The sequence below is a fragment of the Rhea pennata genome, chromosome 2 (genome assembly GCF_028389875.1).
Source record: "Rhea pennata isolate bPtePen1 chromosome 2, bPtePen1.pri, whole genome shotgun sequence".
NCBI lineage: Eukaryota > Metazoa > Chordata > Aves > Rheiformes > Rheidae > Rhea > Rhea pennata.
This window is the reverse complement of record NC_084664.1, coordinates 75,975,533-75,998,380: the sequence shown is the minus strand read 5'-3', so window position 1 is coordinate 75,998,380 and position 22,848 is coordinate 75,975,533. Positions and strand designations below refer to the sequence as shown.

Here is a 22,848-nt window from a genome sequence, read left to right as displayed (position 1 = left end):
TTCCTGATCAACTTGGGATAATTTTTAATTTCCTTGAATATATCTGCTGTTTCGAACAATTCTCTGCATAACTACTATGACTAAGCCTCAGTCTGCAGATTGCAAACACTTCCTAGTTGGCTTATTGCGGCTTTTTTTACTGCTTGACTGAAGAATCAGTCTTTTCAAATATATTATTATAATGATTTTTATGCTAATAACTTAAAAACAATTACACTGTAAAATGATAACTGGTTGGCTGATATAATTTGCAGTTATTGTTTGTATGCTATTTGCTCAATGGCTATTTCAGCTCACCATGTCGAATGAATGTTCAGTTCAATAACCCTGTTGGTGAACAGGATAATACACAATTTTATACATCCAATGGACATAACAATTGTTATTTGTAACAACCGTTTTAAAATGCAAACATGAAAATGCCTAGTCTAGGAATATCAATCTTTCAAAATACTTCACATGCATTTCTTCCTGTCAAAACTAAATTTTCATGCAGAACATCTCAATTGCCACAAATTGCCACAGTTTATCTTTGAGAAATATTCCATCAGGGATTTGCATATAGCTCTTGGCAGAATCTTTGTTTTGGACAGTAGCATTCTGCAACAGAAAGGGATTAACATCTTCACTGTTGCAAATATAGGATTAAAATGTTATTGTAGTGCATTTTGACATATGAAAAACTAACTTTACCTGGGCAATTCCTGTCCCCAAATTTGAATAATTCTAAAATGATTCTACAAAAAAACCTCGAGGCTGAAACAGCTACAGTTGATTTATACACCATTTTGGGCAAATCCACAAAAGTTTAAAGTACTTAAGGGAAAAAAATGCTCCTTTAAGTGTTTATTTTATTTTTAGGCACATATCTTTCTTTTCTATGTTTGTTTTCTCCTTGGAGTCACTCCACTATTTTGACAAGAAGGAATAGGGAGAAAGCTTCAAAAGCCTCAGTCTTAAAATTGTTTGGGATTCACTTGTTAAAAGTGCTGAAGGGCGAGTATCTTGGTCAAGTACGGGAGAGTCTGCTGTCTGAACAGGAAAAGTTAAAGTGTCTTCATATGCAAGTGCAACAGTATGGAAAACTGCTTGTCCAAGGACAAACAAACCATTATTTCTAACAGTACAGCTCTTGGTATATCAAGCATTCTGTTCAAATAACTATTCAGATCCTGAAAACAAAATGGAACCACCTTTCAAGAGCCCAGCCTTCAGATGTCCAGCTGTTTCTCCAGCAGTGTGCAGGCTGCACTCGTAACTGTACCTCTGTGGGAAAAGGCAAGGTCCGTAGTTATTTTACAACATACATGAAACATAAATGAACATGATGAAAGATGTTTTTCACAAAGGATAAATAGGATGCTAATGTAATCTTGATTGCTTTTGTAGTTAACAAAAATAACTGAAAGTTCAGTCTTTCTTTCTTCCTGACCTTTGGTAGTCCTCCTTGGATGGGAGCAAAGCATTGAGCTTGAGAAAGCAATCCAGCAGACTTCCCATGTATCCTCCTTTGGATCTCATTTTCTGAGACTACAGTGAATCACCATATTGATATTTTGGCTACTGCCTCCTATTGTTAGGTACATTTGCACTTGCCATTTACCTTTAGACCTCATATTCTTTGCGATCTGCTAGCAACTTACAAAACTATAGCACCAGCACGGAAGTTGTAGAATTGAAGCCTTATTATGGTGTAGAAAATATGACATACAGAATGCTGGTTTGTGTAATTGTCATAAGTACTTTCAGATCATACACTGATATGATCTCAGGCATACACTGCCTCAGTTATTGAGGCAGAGGAAATAGCTGCAGGAAAGGAAGAAAGAGGATAAAATAATTCTGGGTCAATCTAGACAGGGGAAAAATAAAATAGTATAAACCGTAGATGTAAAATGCACTAGAAGGTGAAAATATTTATTAGATAGAAATCACTTCTTGGCATTAGAGGGATATTTATAATAATACTCAGCAAATGAAGACTGTGGAGAGGATGGTATAAACCTTCCTTTGGTTTGGCACTAAACTGCATGGCTATTCTTCTTTTAGCCACTTTCTTGTTCTTTAGCAGGATTTGCCTGCATAGTAGCAAGAGTCTGAATGCAACTACAGAATGCAAGGACCTGGGTGTTCTGAATGGCTTTTGGTCTCTTTTAACTATACTTAAAATTTGAAATATAGATTATATGAAAAATAGATTATATTACTATATACATTATTATTTATGATGTTAGAGATATAATTGGAAGATTTAACTATTTTGTTTCTAAATAGGTAGATATAACAAGAAGACTTTTCAAGGGCATTTTCAGTATGTTCTTGGAGGGCACATACATATCTTTCTTTATATTTCATTGGACCAGTCAGTTCATGGCCATTCAAATGTTTTAATGTTTTATGGCTTGCAGAAATACAATCTTGCTTAATTTTTATAAATATCATAGAAGCAAGTCTATCGAGTTAGGTATGAGGTTTGCTACAGATTCACAAAATGTGCAAGAATACAGATGAAAAGCACAACCTTGAATATACAGGTTATATCTGAAGCTGCACACAGTACAATATAGTCAACTTTATAAAAAGGATTTTCATCCACAATTGGAAATGATTACTTTGACTTATGGTAATACTAATATGATTTAAAGGGTTGAGAATACATTCAAGGTCTAAGAAAGATAATATTTTTTGTGTAAACAAGAGTGTGTGCGTATGTAAAATTTGTAATAAGTAGAGGGGAGGGATTTTGGAGAAATCTTAAGCATAGCTACCCGATAGCTTGTTTTAGGAAGTGACTGGGAAATTATTTCTTACTGATCAGTGAGCCACTTGGAATTTTTTTCATTCAAATGGAAAATATTTGTTAACTTATTAATTAAAACAAAAGAATGATAAGGACAACAACCTATTTTTTTTTAATGAGAACTTTATTAGCCTATTTTGAAAGTTACTGATCAAACATTTCCAACTTTGGGTGAGATGTCAAATTATGTTGAACATCTGAAATAACTTGCATTTGGCTTCAGACTAACTAAAAGTGGTCCAGATTTAGATAGTCTATTTTACTGCTGATACTGACATTTATAAATTTGCTGTCATTCCAGTTTGCCAGTGGACAGCTGGCTGCCATAAATGACCCCGTGCCACACTCACTAAGACTGTGCCAGATGCCATTTATTTGTGACCCACAATTTTGAGAACTCCTTTTCAAGGGACAACAATGAAATACAAATGTAAATACATGGTTAATGAATGAGGAATCTGAAAGATTGTTCTGTGAATACCTTTCTTTTTATGTTTCAGTAACACACTAGACCTAACAGTGCGTAACTTGGCAGCTATATTCATGAGGTATCAGCCAGAAAAATTTCTTGTACTTTATGTTATTTTTGAAATAGGAAGATTTTATTAATTTTGTTCTTGTTAGACTGTTATGATGACTAAAAGAATATGTTAAGTCCAAGTGCTGATAATAGCAAAGCAAAAATAATCTTTACAGAGGCCTTTAAAGGTGCATGGATAGTACAATTACATGCTTTTAAGCGTTTCACCTAGCCTCCTCTACTAAAGTCTGCAAATATGATAGTTTTTAATCCAATGAGATTTTAATTATCTAGCATCTAGCATTTTTGTCTCTACCACTTATAATTATGTTTTGGTATGTTAGATTGTTTTAAACATCCCATGAAATTCAGCATTATAACGGTAAGTGAAAGACATGCAAGGGCAAAAGAGGAAGTGCAAAAGAGAAAAAAACTCCCATTCTCTCCTACAGCTTTTCCTAGTTACTGTTTGAGCACTGCAGGCATGTCGCAAAGTAGCAACAGCATCCACCACTTTGCTTGTATTCATGGATTTGAGGTTAAGCCTTCCGCATCACCCAGGGAGCAAATGGCTACAAAGTGCCTAGATATTAGCCATGACTGAAGACAACAGTGTTGATTCAATTTCTGAAAAGCCACTGCAAGCCTAGCCGATATTAATGACGTAGGCTACTGAAACAGCTGGCCACAGCCTGCCTCAGCATCTAACTGCTGAATAAAAAGCAGCAGCAGCAGCAGGAGGAAACACACAAGTTGAGAGTAAGAGAAGCCATGGGAAGGAAGCAAAACTAAGAGACAGCAACAGTAAGACAAAGTACATATAAACTTTTAATGAATTAACCTTACAAAAGACAATAGCTTCAAAACATTTGACACGTTTGTACAAAACTGTTCCAGCATTGTTAGTTCTCTCTCCAGAAAGGATGCCAGCAAGCCACCTAACGTGTCCCTGGCTATGAGATGCAACTGGTGATCACATCCAAATCATGTGTGGACAGAGTAAACTTATTTACAAATACTGTATATTTTAATATCAGATTAGTTGATGCTATTGGGGAGCTACCATATTTTCCAGAAAACATCATGCATCAGAAAATGGTATGCACCCCTAGCTTTATTGCCTTTTTTTCCTACCATTTGCCACTAACATCTCTTTTTGGTCCTTTCAGGATGAGTTACCTCCAATTTCTGTTCCTTCTTTTCTTGTCTTCATATAACAGTGCAAGTTGCAGTACAATCTTCCAGTCTTGTAGCATGCTACACAACTGTCCTCGAATATAGGAATGTCAAATGATGGATCATGGGACTATTGTGCAGCCATATTAAAATAAGTGCCACATACCAGAATATAGCACGCATGTTAAGGGCCATAATGTAGTTAAAAAGTGTGTGACACTTTCCTAAAAATACAGTATCGATGACACCTACAAACATTCTTCAGGATGCCACGTTCCCTTGTGAAAGGGACCTTGTCATTTCCGTGTGTACAAAGTATGTCTTCAGTTCTCCTTTTCCTTTTACATTTATTATTCCTCTACAAGTGCTCATGTACCCCAGCATTTGTAGGACATTGTTTGTCTCCTCTGTAACCTGCAACAATACAGTAATAAAAAGCGCATTGATAAAAGAGCAAAGCAGAATCTTCTTTCAGAGTGTGCTGAGAACATCAGTGCTCAGCTATTAAAATGATTTTGCCATCATGTTTAGTAGGCCTTGAAAGGTCTCAAGTTGAGGTTGGAGCTCCTGAGTTTTCAAAGAATCTATGGCTGAGTGTCCATTCTGGTTACTTACAGCAAGTATTATATAGAGTATAACCATTTTTGTATCTAGGATTGAAAACAGAGGACTTGTAGATACACACATGGCACTAGGGGCAACATTTATCCTCAAACAGCATTTTTGTGATCTTCCAAGAGCTGTTTTTCATATCAGTAGACTGAAGCTTCCCAATCTTTTTGCAAATATTAAGGCTGTGTTAATGAAGTGATAGTGAGATACAAGCATCATCTGTCAGAGCTGCTGTTGCCAGTTTTTCACATAAATCTGCCAATGAAACAAACTTGAAGCAATTCTACTATTTTAGGCATAAATCTTCCAGGTCAGGGGTTGCTCAACAGCATCATTAGAGTGGAAGTGTTTCTTTGCAATGCAGACAGATGTTTGCAGATGGCATTGCTTTGAGATCTATCCTGTTTTCAGTTTTGATCAAGAGTCAAGTTATAATTTTGCATTATTTAGTTCTAATGGTCTCAATCATAGATCCTGTGTGCTCTCAGTCACAGGCTGGTATCTCACTGCTAGGCAACACACAGACAAGTAATTAAAATGTGATTCTGTAATATGAAATTACCGAAAGGCTAGAAAGCTGCAGATCTTTTCTATAGAAGTCTATCTATAATCTATGCAGATAATAATATATACAGATTATTAATTTGCATATTTCAATAAAATGAAAGCTTCATCATGCTGTATGGATTTAATCTGATGTACAGCAGTAATGGACATTTCCTTTACTTTAGAAATAATGAACATTAGGAGAGTCCTTCAGAGATAATGAAGCTAATACTTTGCATTTGAAAGTCACAGAATACAAATGTGATTCCCTCAGTTTCTCTTTTAATCTGGTCCTGCATTTCCTGTACTGTATTCTCTGTAGAGTTAAGACAAAGTTTGGATTCTCCTCCTATTTCTTCCTATACTTTTAATTCTTTCCTGCTAGAGTCTAATTCTTTTGAAATGTGTATATACAGTTGATAGGTCTTTTTTTTGGTGGGCATCCTCAGCTTCAATGACACAGACCTATTCAGTGCACAAAAACATGATTTTTTTTAAGCACTAAACCCAAAGGATTATGATTAATATTAGCACAAAAGCAAGACTACCTGTATTTTATCTAAGACACCAGTGCTGTCCATCCTGCTGGCCACATTTACTGTATTGCCCCAGATATCATATTGTGGTTTTTGAGCTCCAATTACTCCAGCTATTACAGGTCCATGATTAATACCTGAAAAACATCAGAATTTTATGTTGAAAAAAACCCTCAACCAAACAAGGACAAGTGGTGTATCCAGTAATGTATCAGGTCAATGAACATGGTATTTGGCCTGTGGCTGAACAGTGGGCACAACAACCAATGGCTTGTTCACAAGTCTTTTATCAACCATTACTGTAGAAGGATGTTATTTATAAGAGTGACAAAAGTTAGCTCATCTAATTTTAATTTTACAACCCCCTTCCATCCTGAATAAGTTATGTATTTTCTGCATTTTTATTTCCTAATAAGCTGCTACTGGTTATATAGCATGAGAAACATACTATAGGGAGAATAGCTACTTCTGCAAAATCAGAATTTCTCTTCATTTCTCTTTGTAATGAAAAAGAAATTCCCCTATCTGCAAAGAACTGGTGACCAAATCAAATGACTTTTACAGCATTCTTCACTTCTTAAATATAGAATAAACTAATGTGAATGAACTGGAAGGGTTTGAGGCCTCATTCTGCAGAATGGATTTCCTAAGAACAGCCTTAGTCTGTTTAGTGTAATCAATATATATATTCATATCTTTTGCTTAAGCATGGAGTAAGAGTAATGCATTGCTAGCTCTGAAATGCAGACTGTAAAAGTGAAAAAAAGGACATATTACAGCCCCTCATTAGACTCAGGGTATCTTTTATTCTGTGGTCAGTTTGTGTCCCATATTACTTTTGAAAAGGAGAGATTGGTACTCTGCTACTAGGGAAAGAAAGCAGGAGGTAAAACCAACAGAACCATCCTTAACTGGCATCTTCCTGGTCATTCCCCACTGTGATATCACTGGAGTGCACAAAAAGTAGGAAACCAATTCGCAGCCAAGCTGCGTTGAGGTTTAATCCACATGAGCAACTTCTGACACAGTGTCTTTTAAAAATCTTTTTTTCATTTTTTTTCCATTTCCTTGTTTCATTAAGCAAAGAAGTCCAAATTCTATGGTACCTACAGCAAACATTTTAAAATCACAAGTAGATGTGTTTTTTTCCTCTAGAAGGTGAAAGTTTGCCTCATGAACCCTGATTTAAAAGCATCAGTGTTGCTATAACGAATTTGTGCATTTAGTTCTGGCACTCAGCAGCTCTTTATCTGTACTAACACTGCTGATAAAAGTATGCTTGCAAGTATGTGACATGTATTGTCAAGAAGAGAGCAAGAAGAAAATTGTTCCATTTTACAGGAATACGGTATCTCTACAAGTTTTTTATAAACTCACCAACTTCTGCAACACTTCAAGAAGGAGGCACACTTTAGATTTGCTTTGTCTTTTTTTTTAAGCTGTATCAAGGAATGCAAAGGCTACTTACTACCAGTGCTTCAAGGAGCACATAAATATTTAAGGATTGGTAAATAGCACACTTTGCTGGTGGATGGCACTGTGAAATAAATATGAGAACAGTCAAAAAGAGAAGCAAGTTGCCTAGCAAAAAAAGGACAAGAAAAGAGGATAACTGCACTTTTGTTTGTGCTCAAATACTTCAGAGATATTTACAGGATTTATAAGTTTCCAGTATTTATTTACTGCTTTCATTTCACAGTTTCCAAGTTACATATTGCATGGTAAATCTGTTTTGTATTATTACAAAGAAATAAACATTTTGGAACACATGGTTCTTGACCAGCCCTGAATTAATTTACTTCTTCATTCTTTCAATGGCTTGCTGCAGTAATGTACTTTCTTAAATACCAGAATGCACAAGAAAAAGCTATTAGAAGCTGAAATATAAGTCATACCTCTAACAAATATAAGCAGCTAGCAGTCATTGCTCTTATTTGTCAATAACCACAGCAGAATAAGAGAAATGCCCTCCTTTATTTAACAGTAGGAAAGAAAGCAGAAATTTTTGTATGCTTGCTTGAATTTAGTATATCTAAAATATTTCAAACTCTGACCTTACTGGCCGTTTCTAGGTCTTGTCCTCCAAAGTCATTCATATGATTTTGTAAACCCATCTAGAGTCTTTCTGTCTCCTTTGATACTGAAGAACTTAAAATATTAATGTGGTTAACAATCTCGAGAATAATTATTGTAGAGTCCATAAAACCATTCAGACTTGTGGGACTATATTTTCCAAGTATTATTAACTTGGCATACTACCATTTTTTCAGTGCCTGACTTGAAACAGTGTTTGCTACAATGGCAGTTATGGTCAACCAATATCATTTAGATGGCTTTTAAACACAGTAAAAAATGGAGCTATTTACTTTCATGGCCCTTTTGGTTAGTTCTACTAACATGTTAATCAGCTAGTATTTCACCCTGAATTCTCCCTCTCCTTCAGAATATTCCCATATAAATCCTGTGATACATACCCACTCGTAACTTGAAATCATTGAATGAATGCTTGTTTATGACATCCAGTTTCGCAACTAAAGCAAATGCAAACTCCACCATGGTTCCTATGTGCATATACTGTCGTTCAGGTTCCTGAATATAAACAGCCAAACAAACAGAATAAAAATGTTTTATTTAGCGCTAGTTGCTGTGAGAATGCAGGCTACATATATTGAACACTTAAAGCACTTAAACCCTTAGAGATATCATAAAGCGAGCAGACTACAGCAGAAATGTAATGTAGAAGGTGGTACGCTGCCAGCTTCAGTTAGCTCAAAGGAAGGCCAATAGACCATGAGGCATTTTACTTAAGATCACTCTGTCCAGAGATTATAGTTCCAAAACTTCATGAGTATGATTTCCTTAAACTTCATTATAGTTTCTGTACCACTGACAAAGAATATGTCTGAGTGGAGAGCATAAGGGTGGACATCGGTCGTGAGCACTGGGGTGATGGCCAGGAAATTTATGTGCCATGAATAGGATTTCCTCCCCCACTCTAGAACAGAAGTCACTGAGCTGAACTGAGTGTCGATCAAGACAAACATCAAGCATGGTTTAGACTCTCTCTTCCTTCTGGCTGGCTGTAAATTATACTAATACATATGCTAAAACAGGTACATTTGTATGGCCAGATGACTTATGGCTTCTATCTGAACATATATTCTTGAACAAATTGATGAAAATCTAAAACCTAATTTATATCTTTTTTTTTAATAAATACAAATGATCTAATGTCATTTGCTACAGTACAGATTTTTTTTTACAATTCATGGAGTACTGTTCATGTAAATGACTTTCAAAGAAGGAATTGTGCTTTGCCTTTCTTCTAATACTTTCCTGTTTAAAAACTTGCTAAGTAGCTGTCTGGAGAAACAGATTGTATATATGTAGTAATAATAGGCCCAATAATAATGTGTTCTTAGCTGATGAAATGGATATCACAAAGTACTGGCCATAGCAGAGTATAGAAAATACAATTAACTGAATGCACAGATTATCATCTGCCTGCATAACTGAACCTGTTTCTCACATGTTCCTTTTCATAAGATCTCCAAATGCAAGGGGATGAAAATACATTTTTGTGGAAAGTGCAATCAGGAAATTCTAGCAAGTGCACCACAGCTGACCTCAGCTGCAGGCTGGAAACAGTAAGGTGCACAGAAAATGTTGAATAGCTGTAAAGCATGTGTCAGCACTGCCTACTGCCTGAGCTACTACTGGTCCTGATAGCATAATTAGAGTTCAGTGTTATTAGCTACCTGGCTATTTACTTAGGGTTTAAGCAGGTATTAATGCCTAGGCTGAGGCTGAGCCCTGTAGGGTAATACTTATACTCTTAGTAATTTGCACAGTTTCAAGTGAGTTTGAGCATGGCTATATGGGCTGCAGCCTGCCCAAGCTGGGCTGGAGAAACAGATGAGAGGCTACCAAATATACACATTTGTTATATCCATGGATCTTTGAGCATCCGGTCTCTAAGTTTGGGTGGACATCTATTCAAAAACCACCAAAGGAAAACCCACTAAAACTTCGGTCTCTTCAGCCTCAGTTTCTGGAAATAACTCAAAAGGTAGATTTAATTTAGTTGTAGTTGAGAGCTCCTGTATATCTTTGCGTCTCCAGTCTACAGTGCAGCATTTCCTTCATTCCCTTTACCTCCCTGTATCAAATGTCAGAGCTAATTTAAATTATTCCTTTATGTTCTCTGTATTTGTAAGGTCTATAGCTCAGGTGTTAATTGCTTCTGTCTAGAAGGAACATGAGTTTGGCAGGAGCACTTTAATTCTACGCAGAAAATGTGTTGATTCATAATTGCTGTCTCTCTGTTACTAACCAGTAGTACTCTGAAGATCATGGCTTTTGCTTAAAAGCTACGAATTACTTCTCTGAACTTCATTTCTACCAGCTACAAGTTCCTAGTCTTACCCTATAAAATAAAACAGAGACAAAGGAACCTGCTTTCCATGCTGACTGTTTCTTCTGTAAGCATTCAGCTAATACAGCTACCCTAACTTACATCAGAAAATAGCAGTCCTTGCAGTCTTTTGTAGACTCTATAAACCCAATTACTTCTGCTGCAACATGTAGCAATGACATACAGCGTTATATTTAGAGTAAAAGGCCATATTTAGACTTAGTAAAGTCTAAATGCACAAAGGTGGCATTTTTGATCTGCAGCATGAAGAACAATAATTCACAGAGACTGCTGAACAAAAGTACACACTTATCCAGTATAATACAATTATGTCACAATGTTATACATAGTTCACTTTAGTTTAATGAGTAGAATTTCAGGCTTCACTTAAACATGATTTTTACGGAGCAGGAACCTTTTCCTGTACCTGACACTGTTCTTGGTTGGGTGTTGCACTCAGTCCTGTTGCTGCCATGTAAGTGCTTCCAATGGTCTTTATCTTTTCAACTCCACTGAACTTTGGCTTAGACAATAACTGGAAAACAAGAATGGTTATTCTATTATTCAGATCAGCAGACTTTTGTAGCTTGGTACTCTAACAGCATTTAGAGCATCAATTCTTCTAATAGTCTTTTACTAGACCCCAAATGACTTCACGAATTATATGGGGGATGAAGGACTTCAGGATGGATAAAACAATGGATATAGCCCACAGAAAAAGGGCATTCATGTCTATTAAAATACTCTTTTTATTATAAATGACCTACATTTATAGTAATGAGATTAAATTCCCACTTATCGTATATAGACCTGTTTAAAATCAATGGGCTTCGCACACTCATTTGGCATTGGAACTGAGTCACCATGTGAGCCAAGAGCTAAGCTAAGAGCTAAGCTTTATGTAAGCTTACAGTAATCATTTAAACAATGACAATGAGACTGTAAGGATTTTTGTTCATGCCCCACGTTGCCTTGAACAATTCAAAGTTGTCCAAACGGGTTTTCTTTCTGCTAAAATTCCTCCTGTGGCCGCAGACCTGTAAATCCAGCCTTTGCTGAGCCGTAACATGATCTTAATACTTTTTTCTGATATCTTCATCACTAATTATTTTCTTCAAAACAAATCTTGTTCTCAGTGAGACTTTTAGTGCTACCTTTTCCACAGTCCATCAGTAGTCATAACTCTGCACTTGCTTGTAACTTCGGAGAATGGGACATGAAAACCTATCCATTTCTAGGAGTTGCTTATATACCAACTGATCAACATGCTGTAAAATTAAACCAGCACGGATCAGGTATGACATGAAGCTGTAAAATTTTAAGAGACGTAGATTTAGGTACCTGACTTTAGGCGCTAGTCTTTGGAAACTATAGTTAATATATGACATATGACTGTCTCATAAATGTAGCTAAAAGACCAAATTTCTCTGTTGGTTATATGCATAGGATTCTCACTGTAGACAATTAAAAGCAATTGAGTATGATCTCAGATTGGTATCCGATTTATCTCATGTAAGTCCCCTTTTCCTTTAAAATTACCTATAAGCAATTTCCACATGACTAGGCCCATGAACCGTTTTTCCTGACAGCTCTTTGAAGATTGTTGTCAAGGCATGCTCACTTTTGCATACCCTGGGTTATTAAGATTGAACCTGTATGTTGATTGTTGTTAGAAGTACATACATCGTCAAAGTCAGCAATGATTTCATTTAGCAGCCTGAGACATTCCAAGCCTTCCTTATTTACATCAGATTCTGTGTAAAATTCTTTGAAATCCGGTATAGAGGCAAACATGACACAGACACAGTCATATGACTGATGATATAGATCCTGTCCAAAAGAAAAAAGGAATAAAGTAAAACATCCACCATACCCAGCTCAAAATAAGTTTCCTTAACAATGCAGTGTCCTGGCTCTTAAAAGGGAGACTGTGCAGTAGATGGAAAGCCCTAATACTAGGTTGTAGTATTTTTTGTGTATAGTTGCATTTATTGGCTTTTGAATAACATATAAACCTACCCGTTGACAGATTTAACATAAAAATCTGCAAATATTTGCAGTTATTTAGTTACCTCTTTTATCTCTTTGACATTACCTCAATGAACATTTGTTAGATAGGGCCTATTTCTGAAGCTTCCCACATAGAGAAATTGGTCTGTTTTGCACATCTGGGACTATATTTTGCAAAACAATCTCTAAATTGTTATTAGCTATTTGTGTTACTGTAATGACTAGGCAACTGAAGCAAAATCACAACCTCAGTGCAGAGCAAATGCATAATATGACACATTCCTGATAATTTCCAATCTAAACCGACAAGATACCAAATAGGGCAAAATAATAGTCATGTCTTTTTCATAATAAGGAGCTGAGGCGAAGGAAAAGAAGTTCCCTGAACTAAAATTTGGCAAACCTTTATCATTAAAATATCCTTCCTCTCAAGATAAATCTATATCCTGAAACAGAGGAAACAAAGGATACTTATAACAAAAATATTTTTAAAATGGTATACTGATATCCTTACATAAAGTCAATTACAGAAAATAAGATGCTGTTGGCTACTGTAAAGTCAAATACTCTATTTATCTGAGTAGAGCATGGATTTCAATACTCACGTGAATAAAGTGAACAAGATTTGATCTGTGGTTTCAAGAAGCATCAGATATTGCTTCCCTTTCTATTTATCCAAGCTTTTCTTGTATTTTCATTTGCACAACATTTTTTCTCTTTTTAAGGTATAATTCATAAAGTATGTGTAGAGACATAGTAAATCTCTGATGCCTAACTGAAAAATAGCAGAACTATGGGAAAACTGTTGACTGCCTCTTCTCTACTCTAAGCCACTTCCTTCTCTTGGATCAGGTGTGTGGGATGTACCTCTACAAACATGAAAATAATGGCAGACAGACAAATTATGTATAGGCAGTACATAAGCAGCATGTCATTTAAGCTCTAGTGTGCTTCTGTGCAGTGGGGATGGAATATACTGCTGCAATTCACTGCTTCTCCTTATATTGTTAAAGCTGAGCTGGTTAATGTGCTCTCTTGTCTGTGGTATCCGACTTATAGCCACATACACAAAAGCAGCATCATTTCAAATCAGCCTGCTTACGCAAATGAAGTTACTAAACAAAATGTGCAAGCAACCCACAAGTCCAAAAAAGCCAAGGAATTCACTGTCAGATGACCACTAAACTTCAAAGGACTTCTGACTCTCCAGTATCCTCTTCCCTAGAGAATTTTTCATAAAGAAACAACACTGTGATACTGTTTTTCTGCCACCTATTTGATCCATTTCCATAAACATCTGGTTAATTTTTTATATTTCCTACTGTGGTGTATTTTTAAAAAATAAATTTAATCTATAAAATAAAATAATCAAATGGGGGAGAGGTGAACCGTCTGACTGGCTGCCATCAACTCAAGTCATGTTTAAGCACCTGACTGAAGTATTTCATTTGAGAGCAGAGTCATCCTATGCATTCTGTATTTTGACTGCAACAGACAGGTACATTTGGAAGGTCACTTTAACATCAGATAGGCAAATCATCTCTGAAAGTGCTTTTGTCTCTCAATCAGTTATAGAAAATGGTTGAAGAAATCATTTTTTCCTAATGCAGGCACTTAAGAGGAGTGCCTGAAATTATATAGGGTGACTCTGACTCTAAGCAGTTCAGGAGCACAGACCCCAAATTATCTCTTTTTACTCCAGTCTCCCATACTTAAAACCAAGTCCACTCTCTGCAATACCACATTGTCATGCACTGGCTGCTGCCTTCCCAATGCTTGCTGCAGACATACTTAAACTAGCTTGAAATTAAAGTGGAGCAGTAGAAATCTAGCTGCAGAAACAAGGGACTCTGCATGGTCTCGCTCCTCAAATATTTAGCATTTACAGCCTGCATTTTGCTTCACATTACCAATTTCAAATGACCTCAGGTATGTCTACACTGAAGCTACAGTAATGTTTGCAGTATAAATACACTCAAAAGTTAAAGTTTGACATGCTGACTGCTCTTCACAACCATGTCAGGAGAACAGGCACAGAGATCATGTTCTGTGGTTATTTCAGTTTTCTTTCTATTCCTATCACCGTTACTATAACTTGATTGCAGTTTGGGGTTAAGAAATTCAGGCTGCCCATGGTGCTGATTACAAAAATAGGTGAGAGACTGCACAAAAATATGGAAGTAGTGTGGAAGGAGAAATTCAATTTGTTATGTAAAAGGCTGAAGGAGAAATAAGAGTATTTACAGCAGAATCTAGGTAATTAATACTCAAAAAATGCATTATTGCACATTTTTGAAACTTGAGCTGACAAGATAATCAAGTTGCATACATCTGTGATATAGCCTTTCAAAAAAGAGTTTTTTGTTCATCTTCCTACTACCTTGAAAAATCCAAGCCAAATTAATAGTAATGTTATCATTAATATTAATACACAGTGCTATTGTGCTAGATTCTCTTAATCATTCTATTAATTCACTACATAAATATTAGATGGCAGTCTTCTGTTTAATTTACTTTTCTGAATCCTCCTGATTTTGCACCTTGTAAAGGGAAAACATGACAGATTTACCTTACTGATGAGATACTGGCTATAAAGTTCACGAAAAAGACAAAATTTAGGCAGTAATACTGAGGCAAAGCTATATCTGAAATAGCACATGGAATGTAAACACCAATATATATTCTATCCAGGTAGAGGTATATTTCAGAATATAAATTCAAGTTAAGACTACAGGCCTGTTAGATGCTATAATCTATAACTGAACCTTGACAGGAAAAGGAGACCAATTTATGCAGTGCTGCAGAGATGTGACAAAGGTATACATATTATTGAATAACATGAAGCAGAGATGGTAGAAAGGCACTCATAATACAGGAGCCAGAAGATAAAAAGGACATTTGAAAGTAGAATAAAGAAATACATTTATATAAGAATATATAAAGCTTGTATGACTCAGTGCTGTTCAAGGTGAAAGCTTAACAGGTTAAAACCCCGAATGCCTATGTGCATAACCAGAAAAATGAGTAGCTAGGAAGTCTATAGAAAGCATTTCCAGAAGTTTAATATGGCTTTAAATTTATGGGCAAAAGTGCAAAGGATGAATAGCAACATTAGTTGCCCTTGAACATCTACTTAGTATCTAGAGTCAGATCCTGTGGGGCCCGAGCCCCACGTTAACCTGATGGGGCTGCTGATGGATGTGAAGAAGAGTTGGATGTCCTATACACAGCAAACATGGAGCCAAGGTGGCATTAGCTATTAGGAAGGGTGTTTGCTGTCTTCCCTGACAGTGGAAATGCTGCCTAGAAGAAACCATTGCAGCTGGCACCATGCACTGTCATAAGGGAGAGAATGAGACTAAACAAGAGACAGGAGCAGAGGTCCAAATAAAACTGTTTTTGTGGCACAGGGAGGATCAATATTCTTCATGCCATTGGCTGTCCATCCAGTATGGGCCAAACAACCTATGGGAAAGGGACAGGTACCTGACTGCTACACTTGCAGGTACAAAGTTCCCTTCTCTATAGACTGGTGTTATTACTCCTTCCTTTCTTCCACCTCAAAAATAAATCAACAAATTTGGATATGAACACCTGTTGTGAGCTGAAGCTAACAACTGTGTCTACATGTCTCTTCCTTTCTCTTTAACACTGGGGCAATATCTTTCCCTACTAATGCTGTGTAGTGTAGTACCAGCATAGAAAGAACAAGTGATGCCATTTATATCTCGAGTATTCCCAGCTGGTTAATTTATTTTGATCATCCATATAATAAAGCCTGTAGCAATCAGGTGTCTTAATTTTCCTATGACTATTTCTCTTGAAATGGCACTCTTAAAAATGTTTAATCTGAAAGTTAAATGCAACAGCAACAATTTCCCTGTGTTCCACCTCTCTGTCTCTTTTTTAACTTAGAATACAAGCTATTGAACAAGTTTGCATTTTTATTTCTACCAGCCTCAGAGAGCAGCTGTGTTCTTTTCCAGTATCTGTAAAGGATAGGGAGGGAGATGGGATTTACTCACTAAAGATCAGAGAGATACAAGTAAGAGATGGTGAAGGAAGGAATGGCACCATTTTTTTTTTTTTCACCAAAAATAAAATCATCCTCCCTTCTGCAGTTGGTCCTCTTTTTTTGCCTTTCATAACCTCTGAATCTCTGCTGGTTGGCTTTCATTACTGTCTCCTACGTCCTCTTCTTCTCCAGTGCCTGGAGATCTTCGGGGGATGCAGGAGGGAAACTGGTCCCACTACTCTGGGACAGAATTTCTGCTCTAGATAAGGTGCTGGTTCCACAGCTAATGCAGCAGGATTCCTCTTGTAGGTACTCAACTCTGTAATGTGCCTGCAAGTCACTCTCAGCACAAATATTGCTGACTGCTCTTCAGTAATAGCGGATCTGGATACTAACAACATATAAGAAAAGAGTGTGCAAGCCAGGTGAAGAGAACATATTTAATCCTAGCCCTGTTTCCTGTTTTTCATTTAATATTTGTTGTTAATTTTTCTCTCTTTCTTGTCTGGTTTGGTACCCAAAATGCAGATTACAAGAAGAAACACAATTCTGGGGGTTCTGATAAAGCAAATAAACCTTTATGACTACTTGGTCTGAAGCATTTTTGCTTTTACTATATCAGCACCAGTCAGTGATGTGTCCTGCTATGAAAAGAACCTTCTTGGTCTTTTAAAAGGGTAGTCTCACTACTCTCACTTAGCATTCATCCACCGATTTTTTCCCCTTTTACTCTTCCTGCCAATACTTCAACACTATACATTTTCTTCCCTTTCTTTCATACAGTTGCATGCATGCATAAAATTCTAAGAAAACAGTATTCTGCAACAGACTGTTCATCCACTAAATTAAATTTAGCAGACACTGAATACATGTAAAATCGTATTAACATGAATGTTTGCTACTCCTTAGTAGCAGACAGACACACAAATTTCAAGTTAGTATCTGATTCATCTAAAATATTTACAGAGAGCAAACAGAGGTTTCATCAGTCCTGTTTTAACATAATTTTCGGTGAAGCCACATATACACATGCAAAATGTTTTTAAAGACTGAACACATCCTTAGTGACATTGAAACAAATCTGAAAACATGATAGATGTTCATATTCCTGAGCATTTCCAAGGACTGAAAGATCCTTGCCTCTTTGAAAACTGTATTTAAAGATAAACAAAGAAACAACTCAAGCTTTTTTTTTAAAAAAAAAGGAATGCCACTAAAACCGTATCAAATTATTCTTACTTTGGTTGACAGGATAGAGTGGAGAGCTCAGCACATTGCAATTTCTGATCTTCAGTAAATTTACTAAAGCTCATTCCAACCTAGGAATCTAGAGAGGTGAGCATATAAATTCAACTGCCAATAAAAAGGTGAGCAGATGGTACTGCTCTACTGGGGAGCTGCGATGCAAGAGCACATAAATGAGAAAGCAGGTCTCTTGATGATTTGCTGTGTTTAATGCTTGGAATGATAATTTGAGCTGGGCAAACCAGGCTTTCAGCCAGTGCCTTTTCTGGATTCACAGGAGTCCCACAGCAGTTTTTATTTGACATTAGCTACCAAATAAAGGTAGTGCTAAAGTATTGTTATAAAGAACGTTATAGTGCGGCTTAATGTAAACCAAAGTGAAAGAGAAAACATTGCTCCTTTCGATTCAGGTGCTCAGAAATAAATCCCCAAATTTGCCCTTTCCCCTCTTTTGTCATTTCTGAACAATCTGGATAATTGCTCTATACATACAAGTAACGCAAACTACTCCCTTCCAGATCTTTAGCAACTGCCACTCTCTCTACATGTTTTTTGGTTTTTTCATTCTTTTTTGCCTTATTAAACTATAAAGTGATATTAAAAGCAGATCTACTTTCCACCAAAGCCAGCAGGGGTGTCCCAGTTGACTTCTCTGGTGCTCATAACAGGCGCACAAGCAGAGAGTAAATAGGTATTTCAGTGCTAGGGAACCTGTTCTAAAATTAACATAGCCTCTGCTTCAGGGAATTGGCAAATTTTCCTTCAATAAGCGAGGTCTCCTGTCACCAAAAGCAAATTCAGAACCTGGATGCAGCTCCAATTTGATTACCAAGGAAAAAGTATCTGGATATACACAATTTAAATTTAAAATATTTTAATGGTTCATTCAACCATTCTCTTCTTCTCTCTGTTTTTCCCTCCTCCCAAAAGCAAATTACATTAACACTTAAAATAATTTCACATTTTTGTCTTCAAGTTGCTAAGGTGCACTTAGGGCTGTAAAACAAGCCTTTCATATAGGTAAAGGGGAATGAAAACAAATGTAAATCATAGAATCATAGCATCAGCAAGGTTGGAAGGGACCTCTGGAGATCATCTAGTCCAACCTCCCTGCTCAAGCTGGGTCACCTAGAGCATGGTAGACAGGGTTGCATCCAGGCGGGCCTTGAATGTCTCCAGAGAAGGAGACTCCACAACCTCTCTGGGCAACCTGGTCCAGTGCTCTGTCACTCTCACAGGGAAGAAATTCCCCCTCACGTTCAGGCAGAACTTCCTGTGATTCTATTTCTGCCTCTTGCCTCTTGTCCTGTCACATGGGACAACTGACAAGAGTTTGTTCCTGTCCCTTTGACACCCTCCCTCCCTTCAGGTACTTATACACATTGATAAGATCCCCCCTCAGTCTTCTCTTCCCCTGGCTAAAGAGGCCCAGCTCTCACAGCCGTTCCTCACAGGGCAGATGCTCCAGCCCTCTGATCATCTTTGTAGCCCTACGCTGGACTCTCTCCAGTAGCTCCATGTCTCTCTTGTCCTGGGGAGCCCAGAACGGGACACAGTACTCCAGATGAGGCCTCCCCAGGGCTGAGCAGAGGGGCAGGATCCCCTCCCTTGACCTGCTGGCAACAGTCTTCCTAATGCACCCCAGGAGACCACTAGCCTGCTTGGCCACAAGGGCACATTGCTGGCTCATGGTCAACTTGTCATCCACCAGCATTCCCAGGTCCTTCTCTGCATAGCTGCTCTCCAGAAGGTCAGCCCCCAGCTTGTCCTGGCGCCTAGATGCAGGATCCTGCACTTGCCCTTGTTGAACCTCATGAGGTTCCTCTCTGCGCATCTCTCCATCCTGTCCATGTCTCTCTGAATGGCAGCACAGCCCTCTGGTGTATCTATGATCTCACTGTATTCCATTGTTCAAACGAGCACTAGGAGGTATTTCCAGGACATGCAGCTTGCCCACAAAACAGAGGATATATAGAGTTGGCTGACCTCATTCTTCAGGTTTCTTGCCAGGAAGTGTTCAGCTACGTGGGCTGGAAGCACGTTCTCCAGCAGCACCCGATTAAGATTCTCCATGGTTTCAATTTCCTCTCGCTCTTTTTTGAACTTGTTCTTCCACAAGAAGTCTAACCTACAGTAATATTCATTCTGTTACAAGAGGACACAGAGGTAAAGAAACAATAGGCATCTTGTCCTGCTGGAGTACAGGTTTAAGAGACAAAATAAGCACAGTACATCTCCCCTAAAGGCTATTGTTGGGCTTCCCCTTACCTATTTAGCCACTCAAGTACAATTCCAGATCCAATAGAAATCAGACTGGAAGCACAAGCTGTGGCATAGACTTCATCAAAATTACAAGGCCCAAACTTGGGGCATGGAAAAAAAAAAAAAAAAAAAAAAAAGGACGCAAAGTGCTCTTAAGCAATGGAAGGTTTGTTTATTTACTCTCAGGCTTTGGTAGAATTCATTTCAAAATTCAAATCCATTATAGAAACATGTTACAGTTCTGTAACATAATATGACATTTATCTAAAATGTAGTATTTCTATTACAACAATGAACATTTCAAGAAGACCCTAACTTTTACCAGCTTTACCATATGTCATGTAATCAGCCTTGTAAGAAGGGAGTAGTACAAGAAAAAGCATTTTACTGATATTAAATGCCTTCAATTTAACACAATGCATACTTTCTCCTTTGAGTATGGACATGCTGAAAGCATCAATGCTTTTAGAATAATAAGAGACATTATTAAACTGAAATTTTTTTAAGATTATCAAAAATTGTCCAGGCAGGTATACTTTTTTTACACTGCTTAAAAATATTAATCATTTATCCTCTCCTTCTCTTTGCTTTCATAAAGGTTTCAGAACCAGCAATAATAATACCTGTAAGTATGTAGGAAATGCATAATATTACTGGAATATCAGCATTTTTGGAGCTCCAATTTCATTAAATAAGATGTTTACAAATGTATAAAACTGCATTCTTTTGTGGAGCTCCCTGTATCTCTTTTTCTATATTGTTAATGTTTTGTGTTAAATTCCAGGGCATTATTTCAACATCAAAGACTTCCCTGGCTTGACTATCTCATTTGACCTGATATGAATCAACATCCATTTCAATGGAGCCCAGTGGTTTAATGCTATCCTGAGGCCTCAGTGAAGACTAAGTTATTGACCAGAAGAACATAATTATGATGACAATCTTACTTTATATAAACCTACAAATGCTTTTTGCTATTCTTAGCAGTCAATAGTTGTTCACGCCAAGAACAAAGGTTGTCCTTCTCACTGGAAAGTTACTATTGCAGCTCTACCATAGATAACTTGTTGAGATCACAGAGAGACAAAGAGAGAGTAGTAAGTTGCACTGAGATCATAATAAAATAATTTTGAAATCTTTTAAAAAGCAATGAAGGTAAAAACTGGTCAAGTGAAGAATGTACCTGCCAACAAATTGCAAGATAAAAAAAATAATAATAAGGAAATCATATGCTAAATGCATAGAAACAAGTCTAATCAAGCTGCCTTTAAATTAGTTGATTAAGGCTGGATATTGTTTAAATATTTTAATTACAAAAACAATCACCCACACCATTAAATCCTTAGTGATGAATGATTCTTGTGCTGATATATATACTAGTACAGAGAGGATTCAGACCTTAAATGCACTACAAAAGAAATATTCTGGCTTTTCCAACATAAGAATAATATTCTTTTGAAGGTAAAATGAGTCTTAGCATCTTGTAATGCATGATTCTGCAACCTAAAGATTTGACTTGTCTTACTGAATAAGTGAAAAAGTTGAAAATTTTGAAGTATTTACCTGTTACGACAGGATATTTACAGATTATAAGCAAATGAAGAGTGGGCAGGGACTTAAATATGTGCAGAGACATGAAGGAACAGGAAGGAACAGAGAACCTGAAAACAGGCTTCTGCAGGAACTTGGAAACAGGATTTTACTATTGCATTCTGTCATCAGTCATATATCGAATGGCAGTTTACCCTCCTATAAAGATTTAGGTCATGAACAGCTTTTTCTCAAAACTGACTATACAATGTAAAATGCATGCAGCCATTTTTTAAGAATATCTTTTATATTTCAAGTGAGAGAAGTATTTATATTCTTTCAATTCCTTCTTGCAAATATATTTAACAAGTGTCAGTTTACTAAGAATAAACAAATAGGCTACTCTATCCAAGTTCTCCACATAAAGGATAAAGGTAAAGGCCACCAACTGCATTCATGCAGAAGTCCAGTAAAAACCTGGGATGTCAAAATTGTTGGTATATTTCTCAAAAATAAATTGGATGCCTGAAATAAAACTGAAATTGGGTATTTGTACATTGTATCATATTTGTAGTGAAAAGAAAAAATGTTAGATAAGCTGTTCTCTTCTTCAAGAGATAATATTAAACATAATTTATTTACTCTTATTTATTGAGTTAAATTTAGGCTGCCACAAAAATATGACAAAAAGAACTTGGGAATCATGCAGCACAATATACTCAACAAATTAGCTTTGAAATTGCAAATGCCGAAGTATCATATTTCAAAATGACTTTAAAAAAAACAAATTACCACCTCATTAAACATTAACTTAAATGGCATTTTTATTGTTTGTATGATGTATCCCAATTTAAATATACATATATATGTATATGTGGCATATATATGCCATTAAAGATACCATTCAAACTTTCAAGTCTTACACGCATATGAAAACGAATATTGCTCCCTATTTCAAATGTTAGCTACAGAACCCTTTCGACATATTTGAATGAAAATACGCCAAAATGACCCTCATACTCAGCAAGGGACACCAGCAGGCGCAGTACCCTTGAGATACAAAAGTTGCCTTCTTCACTAATATAATCACTACATCCCTCAACAGCACTTCTCAGCTGGTGGGCACAGTGGACCATCAAGTGAGGCATGAAGGACACTGAATTCCTGCAGGCACCACCAAGC

General features: G+C 36.8%; 1 protein-coding gene and 1 long non-coding RNA gene across 4 annotated transcripts in view; one reads left to right on the top strand and one right to left on the bottom strand.

Annotated features, from left to right (window-relative positions):
- LOC134137160 (uncharacterized) overlaps positions 1-22,848 on the top strand; it is a 33,000-nt gene that overhangs the window by 1,610 nt on the left and 8,542 nt on the right. The window lies entirely within an intron of this gene.
- Positions 2,425-22,848, bottom strand: part of ADCY2 (adenylate cyclase 2) — a 197,919-nt gene continuing 177,495 nt past the window's right edge. Inside the window, exons 20-25 of one of the 2 annotated variants that reach the window (XM_062569786.1) lie at positions 19,861-20,019; positions 12,288-12,434; positions 11,032-11,139; positions 8,665-8,779; positions 6,203-6,327; positions 2,425-4,910 (exon numbers count right to left, since the gene is read on the bottom strand). In XM_062569786.1, the coding sequence (XP_062425770.1) occupies positions 4,758-4,910; positions 6,203-6,327; positions 8,665-8,779; positions 11,032-11,139; positions 12,288-12,434; positions 19,861-20,019 (807 nt within the window). In that variant the 3' untranslated portion in view covers positions 2,425-4,757. The remainder of the gene's footprint in view (positions 4,911-6,202; positions 6,328-8,664; positions 8,780-11,031; positions 11,140-12,287; positions 12,435-19,860; positions 20,020-22,848) is intronic. The other variant, XM_062569787.1, reaches the window with a different exon arrangement.